This window comes from Oryctolagus cuniculus, chromosome 17 (assembly GCF_051225735.1).
Source record: "Oryctolagus cuniculus isolate XC-2025 breed Fujian yellow rabbit chromosome 17, ASM5122573v1, whole genome shotgun sequence".
Classification (NCBI taxonomy): Eukaryota; Metazoa; Chordata; class Mammalia; order Lagomorpha; family Leporidae; genus Oryctolagus; species Oryctolagus cuniculus.
This window is the reverse complement of record NC_142883.1, coordinates 49984003-50011556: the sequence shown is the minus strand read 5'-3', so window position 1 is coordinate 50011556 and position 27554 is coordinate 49984003. Positions and strand designations below refer to the sequence as shown.

General features: G+C 59.5%; 1 protein-coding gene across 1 annotated transcript in view; it reads right to left on the bottom strand.

Annotated features, from left to right (window-relative positions):
* The window catches only part of PITPNM3 (PITPNM family member 3), an 88001-nt gene extending 60806 nt beyond the window's left edge, over positions 1-27195 (bottom strand). Inside the window, exons 1-3 of the mRNA XM_008270855.5 lie at positions 27008-27195; positions 10041-10136; positions 13-120 (exon numbers count right to left, since the gene is read on the bottom strand). Coding sequence (XP_008269077.5) covers positions 13-120; positions 10041-10136; positions 27008-27029 — 226 coding nt within the window. The 5' untranslated portion in view covers positions 27030-27195. The remainder of the gene's footprint in view (positions 1-12; positions 121-10040; positions 10137-27007) is intronic.
* Between the last annotated feature and the right edge of the window lie 359 nt (positions 27196-27554).

Below are 27554 nucleotides of genomic sequence, written 5' to 3'. Positions count from 1 at the left end.
CCGGAGGCTCACCTTGATGCTCGTCCAACTTCCCCATGGTCTCAATCTGCTCCACCAGGTCGTTCGAGTTCCACTGACTCATCCCAAGGAGGATGGCGTTCTTGCCTTCAGCCATGTCCTCTGCGGGAAGGAGCAGAGTGGGCATAAGCAGGCAGGACTGTGTGCAGGTGGCCCTCACGGGAGCTGTGTCAGAGGGAGCGTCTCCTTCTCCCCCGAGCGGGGGCTGAAGTCTGTCTGTAGCTAGACAGGTACGAGATGTCCTGGAATCTGGCCCTGCAAGAAGGCACCCTTGTAGTACCCCACTGGGCACGGGGGTACCTCCACTGGCTACAGAAGACGGGAGTCACGAGAGGGGCTGGCATGCAGGTGGCATTTCTTGAGAAGCAGTGTGTTTGGGAGAAAGAGTGAAACCTTGTCCCTTGCCAGCTCTGTACTGGGGTCCCTTGCCAGCTCTGTATTGGGGTCCCTTGCCAGCTCTGTATTGGGGTCCCTTGCCAGCTCTGTATTGGGGTCCACTGTTGGACTCTGAACTTCAGTTTTCCATCAGTGGAATGGGAGTGCCAACACCTAACTCCCAGTTGTCATGAGGGCTGCAGAAAGAAGATGTGGAGGTCCCAGTGCACAGGAGGTGCTCATACGTGACAGCCATGATGGTTCTCTCTTCATAGAAGTAGCTCACTCTCAGAGTTGAGTTCCGGAGTAACCCACAGAGGAGAAGTCTTCAAATTCTAAGGAATCCCTGAGCTGTATGAAACCTTTGGTCTGGGGCTAGCACAGTGATGTAGCGGGTAAAGCCGCCACCTGCTGTGCCAGCATCCCATAGGAGCAGTGGTTTGCAAGCCCCAGCTGCTCTTCTTCTAATCCAGCTCCCTGCTATGGCCTGGGAAAGCAGTAAAAGATGTCCCAAGCCCTTGGGCCCCTGCACCTGGAAGAAGCTCCTGGCTCCAGATCGGCCCAGCTCTAGCTGTCGTGGCCATTTGAGGAGTGAACCAGCAGATGGAAGACCTCTCTCTCTCCCTCTCCCTGTCTCTCGTTCTCTTTCTGTGTGTGTGTGTGTGTGTGTGTAACTCTGCCTCTCAAATAAAAATAAACAAATATTTTTTAAATGTTAAAGAAAGAAAGAAACCAACCTTTGGTCCCCATCTCACCTTTAGGGACCTCTCAATGCTGCCATTCTCCCACACTCCTCCTCCCACCCTATCTCTATCCTCGCCCCCTTCCTGTCTGAGCGTAGCGATTGCCCTGGGAAGAGTCAGTGGGGCCCTGTTCCCTAACTGCCCTGCACACAGCCCTTGGGGCCTGCACATCCAACACGCACATCTGCTGCAGCCCCTCATCCCACAGAAGCACAGCTCGTCCAGAACAAACCCACAGGGGGGGTGCACCCCCACCACCACCACACACACCTGGAGAGGCAGGCCTGCCTGGAGAGCTTTGTGCCCACCCACCCCCAATCATAAAACAGACACCAAAGGGCGTGGAGGAGACCCCTCAAGATGGGATAATTAAGAACAGAGGGGTGAGACCCATTCCACCGCCAAAGAACTTGGCCCAGCAGATGGAACCAACATGGAGCCTCGGCTCTGGGAGCTGTCCAGAGTTCTGATCCGCGCCGCAGCACCGTTTTGCAAGCAGCTCCCGCAGGGTGCCCCCTCCTGGCTGACTACTAAATGATCTATTTAGCCTCACTTCTCTTGCGGCACACTGAGGTGGTCAGAAGCGCTTTACAAATATTAACGCTCTTAACTTCATAACAGTACTAAAAAGGTACAATTACATTTCCTCCATTTTCTAGACAAGGAAACTGAGGCACAGGGTAACTGCGTAACTCTTGCTCAAGGTCAGTGGTGGGAGCCAGGGTTCAAATGCACATAGACCAGTCCACGAGTTCTGGAGCCCTGCCCTGGACTTACCAGATTAGCTGCCTGACGCCCCAGCCAGGCACCGCACAATCCCAACTCCCAGCAGGTTTCCTCTGTGGCCAGGTTCACACCTGTGAGCAACTTTGTGTAACAGTCCCTGTGCCAGTTCTGCCACATGTGAGCTATGTGCACCCCTCCACCACTGTCGCTGCTGTCTTAGCTCTTATATGGCAATACCAGCTCTGGTTCCATCACTCCTTCTAGCACGCTGTCAAGTAATTTCACAGTAAATTTGCAAAAGCTACACTAGCTGAGATGTTGTAAAGAAATGAGACACGACCCTTGGGAGGCAGAGTTTAGAGAGGGTGAGAGCTCAGTTTAGGTGTCGGGCTGACTATTTTCAACCCTGGAGCTGCCAACTGCTGGTATGGGACCTTCACGGGCCTCAGTTTCCCCATCTGTGAAATGGATCACCGCAGTGCTTGTGTCATGGTTTGCTGTGAGGACTGAACGAGATGAACGGTGCTATTGACAAGGAAGCCCAGCACACAGAGCACAGCCAGACACTGCCATCATCACCGTCATGTGGGATTGTGTCCCACCACCCACTCCTGGGCTGCTGTCCCCATGACATCCTGCCTCAGCTCCAGAGCAGGGGACACCTTGAGTCCTCTGTCTCCTGGTTCAGTTAGCAAGCATGTGGCTGGCTGTTTATTCTAATTCTAACCATTATTCTGCAGGGATTGGACGCCTAAGGGTCGGTGTGCAACATGGGACACGGCCTCCCTCCTGCAGCAGCCCTGACCCTGGTGCCACGCCAGCCATGCATCAGGTGCACGGTACATCCTGGCTCCGGGTTTCCCACAGTGCATCAGGCCTTCTCCTGGCGGGGAGGGGAACGCAAGGCCAGCAGAGCCCACGGGGTCCCCCGGGCCCTAGAGGGGCGAGCACCCCTGCCGCGGCCCTGGCCTCTCTCCTGAGGAGTGTGTGGCCCGGCCCCACCGTCTGTCCCTCGCGGACTCACAGCACGGTTCCCTCCCACCTGGCATCTGGCCCTGTGGCCCTCAGGTCTGGCTGCTCGGGGTCCCTGTCGGGATCTCCATCTCTTGTGGTCCCCACGTGTCCCTGGCCTCTCCCAGGCTCCGGGGTGTTCTCTGAGCATCTGCGCCCCTCTCTGGGCCTCTGGCTCAGGATCTCTTGTTCTCTCCTCTCTCCAGGGGCCTCACTGCTTCCTTTGGGTGCACAAGCCCCTCCCCGGCCTCTCCCACTCGCACTGGGTTCTCTGTCTCTCCTGGAGTCCCTGCTCCTCAGGATCTCCCACCCGACTCTGGTTATTGTCTCTCCCCCTCCCCAATTCTCCCTCGTGGCCCTGCTCACTCTGCGCGCTCCCTGCCTTCCGGCCTGCCTGTCTCCCCAGTGGTACCCCTTCTTCCCCACCCCACCTTTCCCCGCCTCCCTCTCCTGCTCTCTGGGCCTCTTCCCTGTCCCTGCTCACGACAAGCAGACTGGGCAACAATGGGCTTGTCCCCTGGGTGGCAGCCACATACACACACATGCACGCACACACATGCACACAATGCACCCATGCATGCACACACATACACACGTGTATGCACACGTGCACACATGTATGTACACGTGCACACGTGTGTGCACACCCACATGCGTGTGCGCATGTGTGCGTACACCCATGCACACATGTACACACGCACGCACATGTGCATGCGTGTATCACACGCATATACAGCCGTGTACACACCCACATGTGTGTACATGCATACTTACACACATGAACCCACGCATGCATGCATGCACACATGCACACACATGCACCGTGCATGCACACACGTATACACATGTATTCACACCCACACACGTGTACAGGTGTGCACACACCCACATGTGTATGTGTGTGTGTGTATACACACATGCACAAACACATGCACAGGAAGCTGCAGCCAAACAGCTCCTCTTGGAGCCCCCTCAGGCAGAGGGGGCCTTGTGTTTTGCTCTCCTTCCCTCACTGTGTCAGGGTCCCCCTCAGGACCCCAGAGACTACAAAGGGCTCACTGGGGTGAATGTCCTGGCTATGGATTTCCTGACTGTCCCCTGCAGGCTAATTCCCCTCCACTCTCTGTGATCTTGGCATGAATCGTTTTAGCATCCACCCCACCCCCACTAAGCCCTGATCCCTGCTGACTAAGCTTTAGGCTGAGCCTCATCCGCCATGGCCTCAACCCTGGCCTTGACCTCAGATGGAACCTGACCCTGGCCAAAGCCTAGATCCAGCCTTTCCTCCTGCCATAGGCCTCCATTGCTGCTGCTGGGGTGGAAAATGTTTTCCACGGAGCTGAGGGCCGGGCCACCTCCTCCAGACCCCGTCCTGAGCCACCTGTCCTCACACCCGCCACACTGAACTGCCCTGGGACCCAGAGCTGGGAACTTCTGGGTACCCTATCGCTAACCGTCACCTTGCAGATTCACCTCCAGACTGCTCCCACCACCAGCACCACCTCGCTCCTCACCACGGAGGTGGTCCCTACCCGGCCCAGCCCCGGGAAAGCCTTAGGGACTGGCTCTGGGGTGTTGCTTCCTCCAGTCCCCGCCCACCTGTGGCTGGCTTCCCTCCTGTGGGCGCAGACTCGGAGGCTTGACTGAGCTCACACAGCAGCCAGGCAGCGACACAACCGTGATGAAGACCTGCCCTCCGACCCTGCGTCCTTCTACTCCCGCTCCTTGTGCCCTGGGCCTGGGAGACCTCAGGACACCTGGCCCTCGCTCTCTGCAAGCTCCGACCCTGCCTTGGAGCCTCTGTCTGTGAAATGGGGCCATCGCATCCCTGCGCTGCCTTCCTCTCCTGGTTGCCCCGGGAGACCAGGAGCTGAAGTCACTGACGGTCTGCAGCACACAGTCCGGCTCCTCTGGCCAGCCTCCCCCCGGCATGGGGAAGGAGAGCGCCAGCCTCCACGGGCCCTGAGACGGGGACACATGGGGGAGAGGGGCGACCAGAGAGAGACATTTCCCACCCTGGAGAACCCATTGCCCTGCCCAGGGAGAGAGAGCCGTGCCTTGCCCTGCATCAAGCTACCACGGCCTGCTGTGCCCTGGAAATAGACGCTGGGCTCACCCCCAGCCCCAGCCCCGCCAACCTTGGCTGCCCAAGCTGCTCAGGCATGTTCCTGGAGGAAGGAGTTGAGGGCCGGGCACCTCCACCAAAACTGGGCCCTGGGCACTAACAGCCAACACAGCCTCGCCAGGCCAGGAGCCTCGTGGAGTGTCCAGAGCTGCAACGGACCATCCAGGCGGCATCCGGCATCCTCATTTTATCAGCACATGGCTGCACAATTGACCCACGGTCACCCGGAACCTCAGGGGCCGGGCTGGGCCTGCTGGTGCGAGCCTGGGCACTGAGACTGTCTCGGAGCGGTTCCGTTCCCGGGAAGAGCTGGGCCTGCGTCTGCGCGCTTGGTGGCTTTATGACTCCAGTTGAGGCTTTCTCTGTGTCCAAGTAGAAGATTCCAGTGAACGAAGCATCCCACAGTTCTAGATGGAGACGAACATTTTGCTACACAAAGCGACCATGTTGACATATCTAGCCGTGCATGGTGGCCACTCCAGCTTCAACCTGGCCTCCTTGCAGGGATGGAGACTCTGAAAGTCACAGTCATCTTCCCTCAGCGTTGCATGGCCAGGAACCCTGCCTGTGGAAGCTGAGCCTCCTTAACGGCTCAGCTGTCCCTCCGTGGCCTGCTAAGCTCTCCGTAGCCCATGGTTTCCGTCCAGACTACCTGTCAGCATGCCATCGTCATCACCCATACTGAGGAGCTCAGTCACTCACTGTCCAGGCATGGCTCCTATGGGGGTTCCTCTGAGTTCCGAGTCTCTGGCCTCCTCCTCCAGGGAGCCTGGACAGGGAAGCGCATCCACGGCACTGGCCCCTGGCAGAACTCGGCCTTCACCCCACCTGCGGCCACCGGGGACCCAGGCTGCAACTTCCTGCCGTTGCTGCAAGACATCGCGCTCTGTCCTCCAAACCTTGCACCAGCAGCTCCATTGTCCAGAACACTCCGCCCCCAGGTCTGCTAGCGGCTTGTTCCTCGATCAAGGACACAGCAGCCGGGGAGGCTCTTGGTCACCCGATCACTCCACCGCATGCCCTTATGTGGTGGGGGGTGGGGGGTGGGAAGCCACTGTGACACATGACTGACGATCCATCAACCACACATTTAAACGCACCATGGGGTGAGTTTTGACACGCGTGTACACCTGGGAAGCCATCACCACAATCAAGGTAGCGAATGTTGGCCAACCCCCCAGAACGTTCTGCTGCCTCTTTTTATCTCCCAGTCCCCTGGTGACCACCGATCCGCTCCAGTGACCACAGATGAATTTGCGTTTTCCAGAGCTCTGTTTACACGCAGTGCGGGCTGTGCCTGGGTTTGACCTCTCCCACCTAGCGCCATCATCCCCAGACCGGTCCACACTGTCGCTTTTCTCTTCTTGTTGTACCACCAGGGGCTCCTCCGCTCACTCACTCACTGCTGCATGTTTGTGCGCTTTTCAGTTCAGCGCTACCATGAATAAGGCTGTGAGGAACACTCATGGGCCAACACCTGCTTCCCTGGCCTGGGCGTGGAGGGGCCGGGTCCCATCTTATTTCCGGCTGATGAACTTTCTAAGTAGCTGCTGTCTATTGTCCCACATGTTTGCACCCTCGTACAACCCGGCTGGCAGAGCTGGAAGGTTCCCATTCCTGCACACCCTGGCCATTCTCAGAGGCACGGAGTGCGGCCTTCATCGGTCTAATGACGAATGACGCTGAATATCTTCACACGGGCCTTGTTGCCGCCGGGGCATCATTTTGCTGAGGCGTCTGTTCCTTCACGATATTTTATACACGGTGATTCTCAGTGTCCTTACCTGCTGGCACTGTCTTCTCCCCACCACCTGCGAGCCACCAAGCTGCACGCTCCTGGAGGGCCAGGACAGGGTCTCTCAGCTCCCGTGTCCCCTTGCACTTGGCACTTGATGGGCAGAAGCTCCATCAGTACTGTGGACAGAGTCACGGGGTGCGTGTTTGGCACAGCAGTTAAGACCCCAGTTGGGATCCCCAGATCCCAGTGCCTGGCTCCTCGGCTTTCTGTCCAGCTTCCTGCTAATGCGCCACCCAGGGAGGCAGCAGCTGGTGGCTAAGTACTTGGGTCCCTGCCACCAACGTGAGACACCCAGACTGAGTTCTGAGCTCCTGACTTTGGCCTGGCCCAGCCCTGGCTGTTGTGGGTGTTTGGCTGGTGAACCAGCAGACGGAAGAGCTCTCTGTCTGTCTCTCGGCTGAATTCTAGCCCCTGCTCCACCTCTGTGTGACCCTGAGCAACTTCCTCGGGCCTCGGGCTCCCAACCTGTCAAATGGGCCAGCGTGTCAGACTCAGACACCTGGAGGTGCTCCCCAACCCTGACACGTCTGGGTCTGAGGCCACACCTGCTCTGGACACGCCAGGTCTGCCTTCACTCTGCACCTTCCAAACCTCCACAGAGCTGGGCTGCGGCCCCCACACACAGTCCGTGGAGGTTTCGAGAGGAGGACAAGTGACAACTTAGTGCCGGAAGACCTATGAGTCCACCCTCTCTGCCTAGCCCATGATGCCACCAGGTGAGCCCCAGCACTGGGCCAGTGGGCTGCTGCAGAAAGGGAGGGAGGAAGGTGCCAGTCCCAGAACAACTCATGGGCAAAGGACTGAGCTGGACACTGGCCCTAGCCCCCCACTACCACCTCGATGTGTGATCCTGGGAGGTCCCTTCCAGGCTCTGGCCTCAGTTTCCCCACCAGTGCACCAAGGAGGAAGAAGACAAACCTCTCCAAGGGCCTGCTCAGTGCTGGTCCTCAGAAAGGAGGTATCCCCCAGTGTAAACACACCTCAGGGTGCAGGGCGAGGGCTTGTACCTGGAGCTCTTGGGGACAGAAGGATGCCCGGCACCTGTGTGGCCATGCCACGCACCCCCAAGCAGCATGAAGCCCCCCCAGGACTTGGCTGCCAGTCCTGTTTCTCTGAGCCAGGAGATAGAGATGGTGGGCTCCCGGCTCCCTGGGAAAACCTGCACACATGGAGGAATGGCCAGCCTGGACATGCATGGAGGCTGAAGAGGTATCTGGGGGCTGGGTGAGGGAAATGCTCCATTGTGCTCCCATGGGGCTGGAGGTCACGAGCTGGCTCCACCACAACTCGAGCGGGACGTGCAGAAGCAGCAGGTGCGAGCCCTGCTCAGGGCTGAGGATGGAGACCACATCCAAGGTCAGGGGCAGGACTCAGCCTGGGCTGCAGGACAAAGGGCAGGGATGTGACCCCTCGAGGGCTGCTCTGGAACCTGGATGTCCACAGCCTGGCCGAGTTGGGTGGGACTGGGCCCTGGGAGAGAGACGGCTGATGCCACCTCGTGTGGCCCTGAGCCAAGGAAGCCCACCAAGGCCATGGGGCAGGGAGGCCAAGGGCCCAGGGCCTGTGGGGCCCTAGAAGCTCTGGGAGAGGGAAGGGGGAGGGCAGAGATGGGAGTCCCACGGGGAACACTGAGAGTGAAGAGGGGAGAGAGAGGAAGAGAGCGTGGCCCTGGGAGAGCGGGGAGAAGAGAGAGAGGGGGCAGTGTCGTCCCAGAAAGGGCGGGACATCAGGACAGGGGAGGATGGAGCCATCGAGGGTGACTGTGCCAGACAGGGAGGGGAGGGGGGCAGGAAGTCGCCACAGCTGCTCCCAGGACAAGCAGGTGAACAGGGCCCCAGGGATGGAGTTGGCCCCTAGGCCACCCCTGGCCACCTGCCCCACCCCCAACTGCAGCACAGCTTGGCTGGGGCGTCAGGGGTGGGGTGGGGAGCACAGAGCCCTGACAAGCCACACAGGGACTTTAAATGAAATTAGCCTAGGATCAAAAAGCTGAAGCCGTCATGGTCACACTGGGGATCAGTTCCTGGGGAGACATTGCCCCCGCTGCCCCTGCAACCAGAGGCCAACGGGAGATGCAAACGGGTCCCAGATGGGCCAGCTTGGGGCTGGCATCAGGGTGGGGCTCTCCTCCCAGGACAGCTCCCCAGCTCTCCCCCTCCCAGCCACGTGGCCTTCAGAAACAGGAAATGTTTCTGTGGACTCTGTTACTGGAGTCCAGAGCCCACAGGGACACTGAGGCCCAGGAAGGTGAAAGACCCAGCCATGTTCCCGGCATCCCCTCAGTGTGCAGCAGGTCCCTTGTCAGGAGCAAGTCCACACCCCAAACATGAGGCTTCCCAGAGTGAGGCTGTGCAGGTGAGGCGGAGGCTGGGGGACCCTCCAGGGTGGGGTGTAGAGCCCAGGACTCCCCCCACCTGCTCCCACACCTCTAGACTCTCTCGTAAATCCCTGCTGCCCATGGCACCATGCATCTGCCCTGTGCGCTCTCATCCCCGGGCCTGTACTCAGGCCGGTGTCCACCTCTCTGCACCCAGCAGGTGCCTCTTTCTGCCACCCCAGCCCACACAGAGCCGCTTGCCAGGTCCCAGTGTGAGGCAGGCCCCCCTCCTCGCCCACAGCTGTCTCTCCCCGAATGTGAGCAACAGTCCTGCAGATCCCCGGCTCCCGGCCAGCGGCGAGGCCGCTCTTCCCCTTGGCCCCTGCAGCCTCGCCTCTCACTCCTGCCCCTTGCTCATCACCTCCCTGTGACACCCCTGGAACATTCCAGAGTGTTCCCCCACTCCTTGCTACTCCAGGGCTGTCATTCCTGCCGTCCTTTCTGTCTGGAAGGCTCTTTCTCCCACCTGTCAGTGGCCAACTCCTGCTCCCCAGCTGTGTAGAGTGTGGGTAACCACCTCCCCGCCAACACACACTGCACAAAGGCCCCCAATCCTCACACCCGGTGCATTCGCTTGATGGCGTCTCTCTGTGGCCGGGGTTTCCTTTGTGTCCGTTTGGTGCTGGCCCCTCCTGCTCGGGCACAAGTTGGATGAGGGTAGTACCGGTGCCTGCTGGATACTGCAGGAGCTCCAGCACCCAGGACAGCTCCCGGCAACGCTCTGGGCACAGCCAGGGGATGAACCCTGGGACCCTCAGGGATCGGGCGGGTACAGAGTGGGGAACTGAGTGGCTAGGGCTGCCAGCCCCCAGCAGGAGTCTCCCCCTCACCTGCCCCCAGCCAGGGATAGGGGATGGGCTCACTCACCTCTGGCATCAAAGAATTCATCATCCGAGCTCTCCACGGAGTCACTGAGGACATTTCGAAGGTGCCAGGGGGCGCCGCCGCCCGGGGTAGGGCCACCTGCCAACAGGAGCACACCTGTTAGGCAAGCCCAGACCGCCTGGATTAAGGGGCACTCAGTTTCCTGCACGCCTGCTCCCTCCTTGTACAGCCTCAGGCCCCCCAGAGCCCTCCCTCTCGTCTGCTTTCATCAGTGCCCTCAGGCAGAGTCCCGTCCAGCAGGGCGGGAATAAGTATGTCCATTTTGCAGGAGGTAAAACTGAGGCTGGAGGCGGTTGAGAGGTTTCTGCCAAGGAGACGCAGCATGTTGGGCAGCAGAAGCAAAGTTGTGTGTGGTTACAAATGATCCTGGGCACTGGTAACAACAGGTGCCCGGGTCGGAAGGAGACCCTGTTCATCACTGTCACTCATGACGTAGCCCTCTGGAAATGAGACCTCCAGGCCGGCTGAGGCGGAGGCAAGGGCACGGGAAAGCACGTCCAGTCTGACACGCGTCTGCGCAGAAGCAACACCTGCCCTCGTGTCACTCAGAAGCAACACGCCTGCACACATGTCATCCAGAAGAGAGACACTTGCCCATGTGTCAGTGGCCAAAGCAAGCCACATGGCCACACCCCATTCCAGAGGGTGGAGGAGGGGAGAACCAGACACCTTGATGAGCACCACAAATGGTGACCACACACTGCAGGTGCAGCCCAGCCAAGGACCGCAGCCCCCAACAGAGAAAAGAACCCAGAACAGAGAGGAAGACCTGGGTTTGAGTTCTGCCCTGTCTCTGCCACCAGCGACTTGCACAGCCAAGTCCTTCCCACCCCGCAGCCTCAGTTTCCCCTCCATAGCACAGTGACACCAATCAGTCCGTTGCTGGCAGGATCCCATGTGCTCGGCAACTAACGTCACACTCAGGACGGCAGTGGTGCTTTGCACCGCTAAGTGCAGAGGCCAGGCTGTGCGGCTGAGGGGGCCTCTGGAGCAGGTGGGAGTGAGGACACCCAGGGGACACATGCCTCATCCTGAACTCTGCACCAACGCCCCTCCCAGCCCAGGACCAGGGGGAGGGAGGACAGGGACAGCCCTGGGCCAGGAACCCCACTCTGTTCTCTGAGTCTCCTCCACCAGGAACTCTGGGACTCTGGTGGGACCAGCGCACCGGCCAACCCCTCTGCGTGCCACCCGGGTACGTGGAACTGAAATGCTGGGACTGTGGTTGGACTGAAATCAAGTTGCAGAAATGAAAACCGCAAAGCTGTTGGAAGAAGATCAACCTAATAATTTCCCCAAGGGAAGCTCAGAGGCAGAAGCATGCAGTTGGTCGTCTCGGGCGCAGGGAGGCTGAGAGCGTGCTCGAATCCCCCGAGCTTACACACGGGGCCTGGGCCGCACACACTCAGCCATGGCCTCTGGGGAAGCCCTTGCACTGGTCAAAGGCAGAGCAGTTCTTCCAATACTGACGCGGAAAGATGCCCATAGGACTGCTTAGCAGAAAAAGCGCAGGGTCATCCCACAACAGTATGTTCCTTTTGACTCCATTCTTTAAAAAAAAAAAAAAAACTCTCTGCATGCTGAGTGATGCGTGCAACATGGCCAAGAGCGTGGGCTCTGGGGCTGGTGTTGCAGCACTGCAGGTTAAGCCACCGCTTGTAATGCCAGCATCCTGTATCAGAGGGCTGCTTCAAGCCCCAGCTGCTCTGCTTCTGACCCAACTCCCAGCCAATGTGCGTGAGAAGGCAGCAGAAGATGGCCCAAGTGCGTGGGCCCCTGCACCCACATGGGAGACCTGGAAGAAGCTCCTGGCTCCTGGCTTCAGATAGGCCCAGCTCTGGCTGTTGTGACCATTTGGGGAGTGAACCAGTGAGATGGAAGACCTCTCTCTCTCATTCCTTCTTTCTCCCTCTGTAGCTCTGCGTTTCAAATGAATACACAAATATTTTTTAAAATATTATATAACGGCCGGCACCGCGGCTCACTTGACTAATCCTCCGCCTGCAGTGCTGGCACCCCGGGTTCTAGTCCCGGTTGGGGCGCCAGTTCTGTCCCGGTTGCTCCTCTTCCAGTCCAGCTCTCTGCTGTGGTCCAGGAAGGCAGTGGAGGATGGCCCAAGTGCTTGGGTCCCTGCACCTGCACGGGAGACCAGGAGAAGCACCTGGCTCCTGGCTTCGGATCGGCGCAGCACGCCGGCTGTGGCAGCCATTTGGGGGGTAAACCAATGGAAGGAAGACCTTTCTCTCTGTCTCTCTCTTTCACTAACTCTGCCTGTCAATATATATATATATATATATATATATATATATATTATAACTATATGAACAGATGTATTAAAATGTTTGGAAGGACAGGTACCAAAATGCCCGTAGAGATCTTCCCTGAAAGGCGGGGTCTAATGAGAAGCAGAGGAAGCTGCTTTCACTGCATGCGTAATTTTATATGACTATTAATTTTATATAACTCTTTTCTGTAACAAGTTTTATTTTCTAGGACAAGCACAAAAAAAATGCTTTCCAATGAAAACTTAATATGCAAGATAAAAGAGATTTTCAGTTAGTGTGGGTTATTAGGGGGAAAGGGAGTCGCTGCATTAAGATGAAACTGTTGATGCAATGGAAATTCTCATATGTGTAAGACTTAACTGTTTAGGCACCTAAGCAATTCAACACATGATGATAGTAGCATAAGAATCTGAAACACTCCAATTTTATTAACTCTTTTTCCCAGTTCAAGATGCATGTTTTTCACACTGACATCTTTGAAATTGGGCTGTGACTTAAATGATGGCATGTCATGATGTCCTCAGCATTATTTAGCCTTGGTCCCGGGCGTGTAAAATAATGTGCACCACCCAACGGACTGCATTGCCAGCGGAAACAGCCAGGCCAGCACCCACACGGGGTCTCACTTCCCTGAGCCACCAGGCGCACGTGTCCTGGCCCCACACATAGCCCTGGGTCCTTCTGTCAGCAACACCTTGCCTCGGTTTCCCCATCCATACAATGAGCAACCTGACAGAGACTGGCCCTGCAGAGCCCACCTGGGAGCATAGCAGATGTTAATAATAAACAGGTGGGAGGTGAGTCCCTCCCCAGTCACAGCCACAGCCATGGTGCAGCCTCTGATGCAACCCAGGAGAACGTTTGCAGCCCCAGGTCACCACACCCCTGCTCCACAGGGTGCTGAGCCCAGACCTGGAGCTGCTAAGGACAGCCCAGGTGAGGACAGCCCTGGGGACACAGCCCCCTCCTCCCCCCCCCCGCCTGTCACTCTGCCCCACCCACCACAAAGTCCCCAACACACACAGTGCAGGTAATGCACTGACCCAGGAGCCCCCTCCAGGTCCAAAATCAGGCCTGCTGCATGCTGCCCTGGCTCCCTCTGAGCTCCGAGCCCCGAGCTCGCCCATGTGGGCCGCATAACAGCGCAGCTCAGGCTGGGGCCCTGGATTTACCGCAAGGGCAGCCACGTGAGAAGCCAGCTGCATCCTCACCGCGTTTCTCTAACGGGGCTATGGGACTGTTTTCCAAATGCAGGTGGAACAAGTTCTTGCTAGTGCAATAAGACCAAAAAAAAAAAAAAAATGCAAAGTACACAGACCAGAGAGGAAGAAATAAAGCTGTCTTAATTCTCAGGTGACATAATTGTCTACATAGAAAACAAAACAAACGATAAAAAAAAAAAAAAACTCTACGAAATCTATCCAAAAAAAAACCTCCATTGGGCCCCATAGCCGAGTATAGCAAGATCGCAGAGCACAAGATGAACGTGGAAGTCAGGCGAGGCACACTCTCACATGCTGGCAATGAGAGGGGAAATTTGAAAATTAAAAAACAATAGCATGGGCCGGTGCCATGGCTCACTAGGCTAATCCTCTGCCTGGCGGCGCCGGCACACAGGGTTCTCGTCCCGGTCGGGGCACCGGATTCTGTCCCGGTTGCCCCTCTTCCAGGCCAGCTCTCTGCTGTGGCCCGGGAGTGCAGTGGAGGATGGCCCAAGTGCTTGGGCCCTGCACCCCAAGGGAGACCAGGAGAAGCACCTGGCTCCTGCCTTCGGATCAGCGCGGTACGCCGGCCACAGCGCGCCAGCCACAGAGGCCATTGGAGGGTGAACCAACGGAAAAAAGGAAGACCTTTCTCTCTCTCTCTCTCTCTGTACAGTCCACTCTGCCTGTCAAAAAGAAAAAGGAAAAAAAAGAAAGAAAAAAAGAAAGAAAAAAAAACAATAGCATGCACAATAGCACAAACATGACACTTGAGTATTTCTTCGATTCAGAAAACACAAGGGTGGGCACCGGGGCACAGCAATGAACATGCTGCTGGGGACACTCGCCACCCATATCCGGGGGGGCCTGGGTTCAAGTCCCGGCTCTGCTTCCAGTCCAGCTTCCTGCTAACGTAGGCCTTGAGACACAGCAGGTGATGACTCAAGTACTTGGCTCCCTGCCACCCACGTGGGAGACCCAGGAAAGAGCTCCTGGCTCCGCCTGACCCCGCCCTGGCTGTTACAGGCATTTGAGGAGTGAGCTGACAGATGGAAGATCTCACCCCCTTCTCTATAAATATATATACAGACACACATGTATACATATACATACATACATATATAATGTATACATAGTCTATATGTCTCTGTGTGCGTGCATGTGTGTCTCTCAGCCTCTTAGGCAAAAAATGAAAATAAACACAATCACCTAAAGTTCTTCCTGAGCTTATGTTAGCTTTATACAATTTCTCAACCAACGGATACTAAAGGGATACAAGCTTTCACACATATTATAAGTAACACTATATTACCATACTATATTACTGCATCAGTGCACAAATAGCTCTGGTACCCAAATCGATTGCATTCCTAGGAAGCCAGAATCGGGATGGTTAGGAAGGCCCTGTTCCCCTCCCCAGTGCTGTGCCGAGCTCGGGGCAGCAGGCGTCAAGAGGGTGAGGCATCGGGAAGATTTACTGGCTGGATTTGTATGCAGGGGTTCCTTGGTGCTCATGGTCAATGCTGCACCCAGGAACAAAGGCAGCCTGCCACGCCCAGCGCACACCCTCGCTCTAGAATGTGGCCTTCCCTCCCCAGCCAGTGGCTCTGAGCTGGCTGCCGTCCTCCTAGGTTACATGTGGGCCGGCTTCTGAGGGCTTCCTACCACAGCGGCAAAGCTGCCCCGCCCAAGGGAGTGGGTTCTCCCAGCTGGAGGTGAACAGAAGAGGGTGGGCAGCAAATGACGCTTCCCATTCCATGGGCACCGGGTTGGTGCTGGAGACACTGTGGCGACTAGAAGGGACAGGGCGGGGCTCTCAGTGTGCAGGGGACAGGGAAGCCCATGGGGTCAGGGCCCCCCACTTCAGTGAAAAATGCTATGAAGAGGGGCCGGCACTGTGGCACAGCGGGTTAACGCCCTGGCCTGAAGCGCCGGCATCCCATATGGGCGCTGGTTCTAGTCTCGGCTGCTCCACTTCCGATCCAGCTCTCTGCTGTGGCCTGAGAAAGCAGTAGAAGATGGCCCAAGTCCTTGGGCCCCTGCACCCATGTGGAAGACCTGGAAGAAACTCCTGGCTCCTGGCTTCGGATCGGCACAGCTCCAGCCATTGCAGCCATCTGGGGAGTGAACCAGCGGATGGAAGACCTCTCTCTCTGTCTCTACCTCTCTCTGCAACTCTGTCTTTCAAATGAAATAAATCTTTAAAAAAAAAATCTTAAAAAAAAAAAAGTGCTATGAAGAACACAAGCGCTCTCCCTCTCACCCGCACCATCTCCTCCTTCCTTAATTGTCCCCAGGGGCAGGCATTTGATGCAGAGGTTAAAACACCGATGGAGATGCCCACACCCTGCGTTCAATCCCAGCTCTGGCTCCTGACTCCAGCTTCCTGCCAATGCAGATTCCGGGAGCAGCAGGTGATGGTCCAAGTACTTGGGCCCCTGCCATCCACATGGGACACCTGGATTGAGCTCCTGGCTCCTGGCTTTGGCCTGGCCCAGCTCCAGCAGTCACAGCCATTTGGGGAGTGAACCAGTGGATGGAAGATTTCTTTCTCTCTATCTGTCTCTCTCTATAACTCTGTCTTTCAAATAAAACCTTTTTTTAAGTAAGTGTCCAGGAGGATCAGAAAGTCCCCTGGGGGAGGTAGCCGTGGGTCAGGGGTGCCAAAGGCCCCAAGAGGCACAGGTGGGCACAGGGGTCTCAGAGCAGCAGGGACAAAGGCCCAGAAGCACCGGGTGCTGGACACAGGTCCCTGCCCCGCACAGTCCTGCTTTTTCTGGGGCGAGTACAGGGTCCCAAGAAGATGCCCGACAGAGCATCTAAACTCATCCCAGCCAAGCCCAGCAGAGTGCACGCAGCAAGGCCCCACCTTCCAGCCACTGAGATCGAGGCTTAGACGTGTGAAGGGGTTTTCCCGAGGACACAGGGACCCATAAGCAATGCAAGCAGGGTTGGAACCCAGAGCCATCTGACTCCAGGTCTGTGGTCAGAGCAGCACGCCAGGCTGCTCTGTACGAGCTGGGGCCAGAGGGACCCAGCCTCTTCTCCTCGCCATCACCTGCTCTCTTGACCAATCATAACCCTCGCACTGGCTGCTGCAGAGCTGGGCAAGGGTCAGCGGCCAGCCTGGGCTTTTCACAAAGGAGCGTAGCTGCTCCAGTTCTAGAACCATTTAGGAGAGAGATGAGAACAAAGGCTTTGGAGTGGCACAAACCTCAGTTCATGCTACACTTCCTCATCTATGACCTGAAGCAAGTTAATCTCTCTGAACCTCATTTTTCTCATCTGTAAAATGGGTATCATGATCCTGACCTCCCTGTTGGAGACTTAAATAAAATCAGCCACCAAAGTATTCTATCGCCCACATAGCAGTCAGCTACAGAACTGAGGCTCGAGGCAGGGCAAGCACACCTAAAGCACTCCCAGGCAGCTCCCTGGGGCCCTGCCCTAGGCTGCAGAGCCCCCTCAGTGTCCTCCAAGGCTCAGCCTACCTCATCCCGAAGACCCAGCATCCACCCCACCTCCAACACCACGGTAATTTTTTAAATCGGCCCAAAGACAGAACACCCTGCCTGCAGCCTGAGAGAAACAGTCCCTCGCACCTGACTACTGCTGCGGGAGGGGGTGCAGGAGCCACCCCCACGCTCTCCTGGCCCATCTGCCCACCGCCGCAGGAGCATACGGTCTCCCAGACCTTGTCCCGGGCCCAGTCTCCCCCCCCCCCCACCGCCCCGCGCAGATGCAGCCAGCGATCCTGGCTCAGACTCTCAGCTCCACCTGCTCACCTTCTCCCTCAGCCCTAGAACCCAGAGACACAGAAACAGGCAGATGGGCAGACAGACAGACAAGGGCCTTCTGCGAAAGCTCTGCCCTATACCAAGGACCCCACCCCTGTCTTCCCCCACCAGGGGAAGCCCGCACAGCTAAGCAGGGAACAAGGGCATTGGCCGACTCTCCCAGGCCAGACCTTGGGCCAGATGGAGCCCGGGAGGGAGGATTGGGGGACAGAGCTGAACTGGAACAGTCCCTGCCCTGGGGAGTGCTACCCCGGGGACATCCCAGCGCTGCCTCCCACGCAACAGCAGCAGCAGCGTGCAGGAAGACAGGGCAGCAGGCTGGCCTGGCCCCTGGGCTGAAGCCCACACCCTCCTTGACAGGTACACACTGCACATCCCAGAAGTAGGAACTCTGCAGCCTGGAGGCGCCCTGGGTGAGGGGATCATGCTGAGCCTTAAAGGAAGGGGGAAACAGGATTGGCAAGCCTGGGGCCTGATAGGAGACAGAGAATGAGGGAGAAGAGACACAGGCCAAAGCAATTAAGTCATGACCAGGGGAGGCTGGATCTAGAACTTTCTTCTTAAGAATAAAAAGCCTGGCTTGACAGGCCAAGGGAGGGGACACCGACAGCTGCTGGGAGCCATGGCTGGGAGACATTCAAATTACACACACAGTCCCCAGCCCTTCAGGGAGGAGCAAGAGCCCCCAGGAATGGGCACGGCAGGTGCATGACACCAGGCCTGCACCTGCACCTGCCGGCCTTTTGGCCCTGGGGCTGCGGCCACAGCTTTCCTGCCCAGCGCTGGCTGCACCTGCACTGGAAGCCACAGCCTGGTGATGCCCCACATACGCGAGCAGGGCTGGGAGAATGAAAAGTTCCAGGGACCAGGCTCTTGTTCTCGTTTTCTTTCTCTTTCTCTCTCTCTCCCCTGCACACACACACACACTCCATGAGAATGACAAGTTCTATAAGCACGCACATGGGGTCTGGCTTCTGGCAGCCGACGCGGCTGAGCTAACGAGGCCCCGGGACTTCCCATGGACAGAGAGAGCCTTGCACGGCCGTGCACGCTCATGTATAATCCCACCTCACTGCTCCCCGGCTCCACCCCAGAGCTCCAGGGATCCAAAGGCAGCATGGGAGTGGGGAGCTTCACATCATCTGAGCAGGGGACCCCCTCTCCTTCTCTTCCCCCAGAGCCTGGCCTTTCTCCACTCTCAAAGGAATCTCTGCCCCTCTCTTGCCTGGGCTGGCTCCCATCCCAGTTTGACCACTTACCAGCCAGTGACCTAAGCCTCAGTTTCCCCATCTGTGAAAGGGGCATTAAAATTTGCCAGGAGGAGCCAGGGAAGGAATGTTAGGCACAGGTTTAGCACAGTGCCTGGCAATCCATCGCTGCTATGCAAAAGGGTTTGCTAAATAAAATCAGACGTGGTGATCATCCAAGGGCTTCTCTTTGGCTCTTTCATAGGCAGAAGCTTTAAGGACAGCCCCTCTCCTGCCCCCAAGGGCCCCTGCCATGGGAGCCCCTGCTCCCCCAAAGCTGGAAGCACTGCCCCGGAGCTGACCCCTCCCTGCCCTCCTACGGCTGTCTTTTCTGTCCGCTCCCGTCCTGAGCGGCTCTCTTCCCCCAGCTTTCCCAGCACGGCATGGCTGAGGAGCCTTGCACACTTTCTCTTCTCCTCTGGACCGGCACTCCTGCAGGTCCAGTGCCTATGCCCACAGGAACACCTGTTCGCAGCCCAGATCCACGACTGCCTGCCTCCCGCCCCCGCCCCAGGCCGCAGGTTCCTCCTGGGCAGACACCTGGCTGGAATCCTCCCGGAGCCCCCAGCCTCTTCCAGCCCAGTGCTGGGCACAGACAAAGTCCTTGTTAGGCTCAGCATAGCCAGCACAGCTGTGAGCTCCGGCAGGTCCCTCCCAGGGAAGCTTCCTAGGGCACGCGTCCTCTCGGAGGTAGGAGTTAGGGAACAGAGCAGCTCCAGGGCCGGCTGGCCCATACTCGGCCTTGAAGGGGCTGTGGGACCACCCAGGGAGGGATGAGAGGCCAGCAGAAGCTGCTTCCAGAAAAAGGCATTACTGAAAGGAGCCGGTGTTGGTTGGGGGTTGGTTGCCATGGAAACATGTCCTAAATGGCTAGATGTGCCTCCGAGGAGCTCGGGTGCTGGGCTGTTTCGGGGGACACACCAGCAGCCCTGTGAGGGCCAACCTGCTGGGCCACCCAGCACCCGGGGCCTCCGGGGACCTAGAGGCAGGCACATTGTCCTTGGTAACACTCGAAGACAGAGGCCGAGGCTTCAGGCTGCACAGCTGTCCACGGAGCAACTCTGGTCCCGAGACAAGCCAGGGCCCAGATGTTGACCTCAACCGCTGTCCACCTCTACTGCTCAGCCATGGCTCGACTCACAGCCCAGGCCACAGGACAAGCCATGACCCTGGCCATGTATCAGAACACAACGCCAGTCTCCAACCAAGCCACAAACCTGACCATAGACCCAGCTACAAACTGAGCCTTGGCCCAGTCTCGGGCCCAGCCACAGACACAAGAGCAGCCGCACACTGAGGCTGAGTTCCGGCCACAGCGGGTGCCCAGCCAACCCAGATGTGCATCCAGTGGCCTTAAGGACACTCTCACAGCGAGCGCGGAGTTCTGTCCAGCAGCGTATCCCCCAGCCAGGATCCCCACAGCCTCCCCTTCTTGTCACCTGCACAGTAGCTGGGGAAGCAGTGGAGCGGCGTTTGCGGGCTCTGTGCATTGGTGAGAATCCTGCACTCACCCGCTGCCACCTGCCTGCTTCAGGGCGTGGGGGATCAGTCAGTCTCCCAGCAGGTGCTCAGCCAAACCAGCAGCTTCGGGAAAGGTGTGCTTTTGGAAGACCTGCTATTTCCTAAATGCACCATTTAAATACTCATTAATCACCTTATTTAGGAGATCATTAGTGATTAATAGCTTTGGCTATCTATTGTACTTTCATTTGCCCTGCCAGTTAGGCACCCAGCAGTTCTGAATTCTTTGGAACAATTCTCCCGAGGCCCGGATGTCCCCGCTCTGTCCCGCCAGACTTCTACTCCAAGAGCCGAAGGGAGCTCCTGGGTGCGCCTGCCACTGTGCCTCCCCCAGGCTCTGCCTGACCAGCTCCTCAGGATGGCAGCAGGGTCAGGGGAATGGGGGAGGGGTGGGGACAAGGGTCACCCAGGGGACACGAGTCAGGACGGAGGAAGGCCCTCTCTGTACAGTCATGCCAAGGCCCCCTTGTGAGGAGCTGGGAACGGAGACTCAAGGTCCAGGCACTACACAGGGCAGTGGGGAGGCCAGATGGGGGGTGTTGGGGTTCCTGCAGAGAGCACCCCTCTGCAAAGGGCGCCAAAGGCTTCCTGCCAACCTGAAGCAAACAGGAGGGGAGCAGCTCCTGCCACCTGCCACTGAGCAAGGAGGGGCTCAGGCTGCCTGTGCCCCTGGGGCTCCTCCGCTTCGTGCCATGTCCCAGCCCCAAGAACGGCCCACCAGGCCCCAGAGGCAGGGCCGGACAGAGTTCCAGATCCTACCATACGAGAAGCAAACAAGACAACAGCAAAGGATAACACACACACACACACACACACACACGCACACGCACACGCACACGCACGGACGGTAACGCAAAGGCTGAAAATAGCTCTTTCGCCACAAGGGATGATTCCAGAGCTGTTCAGCTGAGACCAGTCTCATGGTGGGGTGGGGGTGCAGGAGGTGGGAGCCAGGGAGAGAGAAGGGAGCCCCTGGGGCTCCCATGGGACCACAGGGAGCTGTGACCAAGGAGGGCGAGGATCTGGGTCAATCTGGAACAATGCAGACAAGGTCAAAGGTGGCTGCGCAGTGGGTGCCCCAGGAGCTCAGGGCCCCTGATCCCGCACTCCCCCGTGTCTCCCCGAGGCAGGCCGGGCACAGGATGTGACGTCTCGCCAACACGGCAAGCCAAGCAAACAGGGTGAGCGCAGCAGGCGGCTCAGAAGAGGCCTCTGCGATCCACCAGAACTTAAGGCTCCTCCCAGACACAGCCCAGCGCATTTCTATTTTTGCTTCCAACCCTTGTTTGGCTTCCCCGGCTAACAGACGGCTACTTCCCCTCCCTCCAGAAGAACGGGTCATCTGGGAAGAGGAGCACCTCCTGGCTGGCCACCCTCGGCCCAGGTCTGCCAGTAAACAGGACACCTGCCCCTCCCAGCTGCCCGTGCTCCCTACAAAGCCACCCCAGCAGCCCCTGCCGGCTGCACATACCCGCCCCTCCCTCCCCCACAGCCTTGAATGCACCCACACCGCACCCAACTCCAGCACAGACCCAGTTCCCCCGGCTTCGCACAGAGCCCGCCTCTCGGCCCGGCCCCATCCCTGGGTGAGTGTCACAGAGGCACCCCTGGGGGAGCCTGGAGGAGGCAGGCAGGTGGGGTGGGGCCTCCTGCTGGGGCGCAGCCTCTACCCCAGAGCCAAGACCTGCAGGAGGTCCCTGCCCCCGGCCACCCCCTGCAGGCACTGCCCCGCAGGGCTGGTGGCCGCACAGCTGTGCAGGCCTGCACAGGCACACAGGGGACCCTGGAGGTGGCATGTACCTCCGCACTGACTCACTGAGGCTCCCATTCCATTGCAAAAGGGGGTGCAATTGAGCATTTTCTTTCTCTTCAAGGGAGAAAGAGGAGGGAGATTTGCAGGAGTGGGTGGGGAGCTCAGTTGCTATTTGATTCCCAATCTCATTTCTTAGGCACTCTCTCCTCCCCCTTCCACCACAGTCCTTCCCCTGGGACACCTGGGAGGATCAGCAGGCAGTGAGGGGTGGCAGGGGCTGCAACAGCGAGGCAGTGCCAGAGCCGGAAAGAGCTTGAAGCCCACCCTGACCTCCCAGCTCCTCCCCTTTCCCTTTTGCAGATGGGGAAACTGAGGCACAGCGGGGGCTGCTCAAGGGCAGCTCTGGGCTCTGCTGGACCATTTCACTCCTGTGAATATCGAATCCAGGAGAGGAGACCTCAGCTCCGGTCTAACTTTGGGTGTGGTTCTACCACCAGACACTTAATCGTCCAGGCCGTAACATGGGTTTATAGCATGGCTCCACATGTCGCTCAGCCAGATGCTGTCAGGCCCTCGGACAGGAGGGCGGGCCGAGGGCTGCGGTAAGAGATGAGCCAGATGGGCCCCGCCCCCAAGCCTGGAACCTCAAGAGAATTCCTAGGAGGCAGCATGGTCCTGCCACAAAGTCCCCAGAGTCCGTTGGTCTCCGGTAGCTCACCCTCTGCCCACAAAAGAGGAACAAGGCCAGGGTTCCAAAAAAGACCCCTGTCTTTCTGGTCCCGGTCTCCCAGTCTGCAAAATGAACAGGTGTGGACGAGACATCTAGTGTGCTGTAGCTATGAGATACAAGGATGCGCCCAAGACAGCACCATGGCTTCCAGCCAATCTGACCCACACAGGGGCCTGAGCAAGGGGCAGTAAGCAGGGCCTGGCCCTGTCCTTACATTCTAGGGCCCATCACTGGACTCCCAAACCCAGACCAAGTCCTGGGGCCTCCAATGGGGGCTGGGGGTCCCGGGCCCTGGGTCACAGGCTCAGCTCAGGCAGTGACCTCCATCCAGGACTGAGAGGCAGCAAAGGCGATTCCGCAGGGCTCAGCAGATTTGCAGAGAACATAACACTCATCCAAGCTCCGGCACATCTCTGACTACAGGGAAGTCCAGGAAGGCTTCCTGGAGGCAGTGTAGACCATTGGCCTCCAATCTGACCTTTGCCCTCCTACTGGGGGCCTAAGCAGATAGGTGAGTCTGCAGTGCCCTTGTGCAAGGTCATGCCCTTCCCAGGATGTACACAGCAAAGCAATCCCGGTACCCAAGCCCTGGGCGTTTCTCGGAGTCGTGCCTCAAGTCCCCTGGCACCTGCCCAAAGTCCTGACAAGCCCAGAGCTGCCGCTTCCCAAGTTCCCATCGTTCCCTCCTCTGAGAGATCCGGCCCCCGCCCTGCATCAGGAGCCCCAGCACTGGGGGTGCAGGAGAAGTCTGGCTTTGGGGCAGTGTCAGGGGACACGCCCACCTCCAGGAGGCCCTAAAACGAGACTGACTCAGCAGAACAAAGGCCAAACCACAGCGCCGGAAACCGGGCTTAGAGGCCCAGCTCTGCCACCCCTCCTCGCCTCTGCTCTCCTTATTTTTTTTTTTTATTTAAGATTTATTTATCGCAAAGAGTGACAGGAGAGAGCGAGAAAGAGAGAAACAGAGAGAGAGCGCTTTCATCCGCTGGTTCACTCCCCAAATGGCCACTGTGGCCAGGGCTGGGCCAGGCTGAAGCCAGGAGCTTCTCCCGGGTCTCCCACTCGGGGTGGCAGGGGTCCAAGCCCTGGCTCCATCCTCTGCGGTTTTTCCCAGGCCACTAGCAGGGAGCTGGACTGCAGTGGAGCAGCCGGGACGTGAACCAATGTCCATATGGGATGCCGGTGTCCCAAGTAGAGGCTTTGCTCGCTGCGTCACAGCGCCAGCTCCTCAGACCCCTTGTTAACTAGGGCTTTGAACCAGAGCCTTGGAAGCATCTCTCCCACTCTGCCACCACAGGATCGGGACTTTCCTGACTTCAATCACTCCGTGTGATCCACCATGGCTGCCAGCTCCTCCTGGGAGCAGCACAAACTGGTTCCGCCAGCCGGGAAAGCCCAGCCCCGGGGCCACTCCAGGGCTCCGCAAACATTCCTGCCCCAGCCTGAGCCTCCCCAGACCCTCCGGGCCACTCGCTCTGTTCCTGCCCAGCTGGGGTGCAGAGGGAGGGACAGTGGCTGGCAGCAAGCAGAACCAACCCTTCCCAACAGCCAACAGCGGCAGCTCCGCCAGGCTGGCCTCACTCCAGCCTCCCGGGAGGAGCACGTTGTGGCCGGGCAGATCTATGAAAACACCTAGCGCCTTCTCCACGCCTCCTGGCCCCCTGTGCCCCAGGCAGCCAGACTTTCTCACCCCTGGGTGCCTTCCCCGCCCCCTAGCAGCTCCTCCACACCTGCACACAGACCTCTGCCCTGCAAGCCTGTCGGCCACCTGTCGGCCCCAACTCTGCTAGCCTTGAAGGCTGGGTAGCTCTGTGCTGGGAATAGACCTCCACGTTCCGACTCCTGCCCTGCGCTGCCCCCACCTCCTATCACCCGCGTGCATTCCCAGGGTCAGGCCTCCTCCCGCCTTCCACAGAAGACCGTGGGCTCTCCTTCCGCCAACCCTACACAGGGGTGGCTGGGAAGATTCCTGTCTGCGGGGCTGAACTCTCCCCTGCAGCCTGGGTACCGGCTGTGACCCATGTGGATGCCTCTCTGCACGGTTAGCACATGCTTTCTGGGACCTGGTTATATCTTCTGGGCCTGGCTTCTCCTGGAGACGCAACAGTCCTCTCACTGCCTCCTTTCAGCTCCTGACCGCCATGGCTGGCTGCTCAGGCTGTACACTGCACAACTCAGGGCGCCACTCACTAGCTCACATTGTGATGACCTGGAATCAGGCGCCCTGGCATCCCTGGGGTCCACAGGGGACCCTCACACACAGGCCAGGGCCCCAGCCTCGACTCCTGGCCTTCAGCCTCCCTCTCCAGCCTGTCGGCTCCTGCCCATCGGAGGAACAGTCACCCTCTCTGTGTCCACTCCCAGTCTGCCGTACAGCTTTAAAGAGAGGAACTGTGGCCCCTGATCTCCAAGGCTCCCTGGGTCAGAGGCAATCCACCTATTGCACGTAGATTCTGCCAGTCGGGGAGAGGAGATTCCTGCACACAGCTTCCTGTGTGATGTTTTCAATTCCCTGGGCCCAGGGGCCCCAAGCAGAGAAGGACCATTTACACCATGCGAAGCAGCCTGGAAGAGGTGCGAACGGGCAGCCCCAGAAGGCACCTGGGATGGCTGCCGGGCAGGGAGACAGGAGCCTGGGCAGGCGAAACCGTGGTGCCCCGAGGGCAAGGACCAAGCATGAAATTGCAGCAGGAGCAACACCACGTTAGAACAGCAGGAGACACAGCCGCCTGTCACTGGTACAAGCGCCCAGGGGACCGAAGGCCCCACGGGCCAAAGGGTTGGGACTGGTGCCCCCACTGGGTGAGCAGCACCACCCATGGGGACAGGGATGGAGAAAGTCCTCAGAATCCAACAGCCCTGACCCTGAGTCCCAGCTCTGGCCAGGCCCTCTGGGCCACGTGCAGGAGCTCTTTCTCCAAGGATCTGTCTCCAGATGTCTTAAAGGGGGAGGGAGAGGCACATCCCCTACCTCTCAGGATCGATGGTGGACAGTCACTGCCCAGAGCACAGCGGAAGCTGCAGGCGGTCCCTGCTACTGTGATGATGACACGCTGGCAGGGGACCCGGGCTCACGGCGGCCAGGTGCAGGCACAGGTCACACACACCCCCTGACACTCTGTGAGCAGTGGGGGCGGGCAAGGACCCAGGCCCCACAGAGGGAGGGAGGAGGCGGCAGAAGCCTTTTCCAGCCTGCTCCATGTCAGCTCCCAGTGCCTCCCGCGGGAGGGGCCCAGGGAGGGAAGTGAGAAAGGGGGTGTTGAGTTGTTCTCAGCACTCACTGTGTCTCACACACCCAGCCCCACCCTGGCAGGCACTGAAGCGCCCAGGGAGCGGGGGGACCTGGCCAAGGGTCCCAGGCAGCACTGGAGGTGGGGGAAGTGGGAGGAGGGGGGAGTGGGCTTTAACCTGCCCAGTGTGTGCACATGTGAGTTCACACTCATCCAGTCCCCACCTCTGCCTATGGGTGGGGAGGTGGGGTTTGCACCAGGCCCATCCCCGTCCTGGGGGACGGCATGGCACCTGCCAACGTCACGGGTCGGGTGTGAGTTCCCCGTAGCTTCTCACACCAGCCTCACAAGCCAGCAATGCTGAGGCACCTACGGTATGGCCGGCCCTGTGGGCACAGGCTGTCCTCAACCCTGGTTCCCCAAGGCATCCTGGCCCAGAAGAGTGCAAACAGGGGCTGGGGCCACTCCCCACCGGGTCCCAGAGCCCAGCTCCGGGCCTGGCAAAGCCGCTGCTGGTGAATGAACGCCCGGCTGGATGAATGAAGGAATGACTAACGCCCACTGCCTCCGACCGACTGCCCGCGGGCTGCGCTGCGTGCGGAGCCCGGCGGAGGGCAGGGCCCCAGGGACCCCGGCAGCGGCGCCACCTTCAGACCTCCGTACCTGAGCTCCGCCAGCGGGGTCGGTGGGGGAGGGGGCGGGACGGCTCCTTCCTTCCCCGGGAGGAAATCTGGGTCTCCTGCTGGAACTGGGGGCAGGAGAGGGTCGTGGCGCCCCGGAGACACGATCGGCAGGACAAGGGGGGCGCGTCCTGCTTTACATTGAGGGGCGTGGGACGGGGCGGCGGCCGCGGGACGTCCCCTTCGGTCCCCGTGCCCGGGTCTACCCGGGGCCTCCAGAGCGTGATGACAGCTCCCAATCGCGGGACCGGACAGGGGCGCCGCAGACCTGGCCCCCTCCAGCGGGGCCGTCCCACGAGGTGACCGGGGCCGCGGGAAGGACGCGGAGCGCGCCGAGCCCCTCGCCAGGCGCCCGGGTCCGGTCCCTCCGAGACCCGCGCCAGCCACCCCGGAACCTCCGCCCACCTGCGCTAGGGGCTCACCTGGCCCCGCGGCCCCTGCTGGAGGCGCGCGGGTCCCTCCCCCCCGGGCGGCCGGCCCAGCCCTCCCGGCGCCCGCCCTCACCTGCACCGCCCGCTTTGGCCATGTCCCGGGCGGCGGGGCTCCGGCTGCGCTGCCCGCGCTCCTCGCAGCTCCCGGGCTCGGCCCCGGCCGCCGCGGCGCCTCCGGCCCCGAGCGGACTCCGAGCGCCGCGCCCCGCGCCCCCGCCCCGCTCGCCTCGGCTGCCGCCACCGCAGCCGCCGCCGCCTCGCCGCTCCCTCCCGCTCCCTTAAAGGCGCCGAACGGCGGCCGCGCCGCCCCCCCACCCCCCTCCCGCTCCACGCCGCCGGGGAGGGACTGACGGAGGCCAGCGCCCAACGCCGCCCCCGCGGGCCCGCACCCCCGCCCCGGGCCGCCGCCGCCGCTCTCCCGCCCGCTGCGCTCCGGTCCGCGCGGCCACCGCAGAGCGCGGGGGGCGGCAGCCGCGGGGCCACGGCCACCGGGACTGGGACCCGCGCGGAGACGAAGAGCAGAGAGCGAGAGCGCGCGTTGAGACCCGGCGCCGGAGCCAGAGGAAGACACTGCAGTCCGAGCAGGGGGACAGGGACGGGAGCCCGGGGCGCAGAGACTC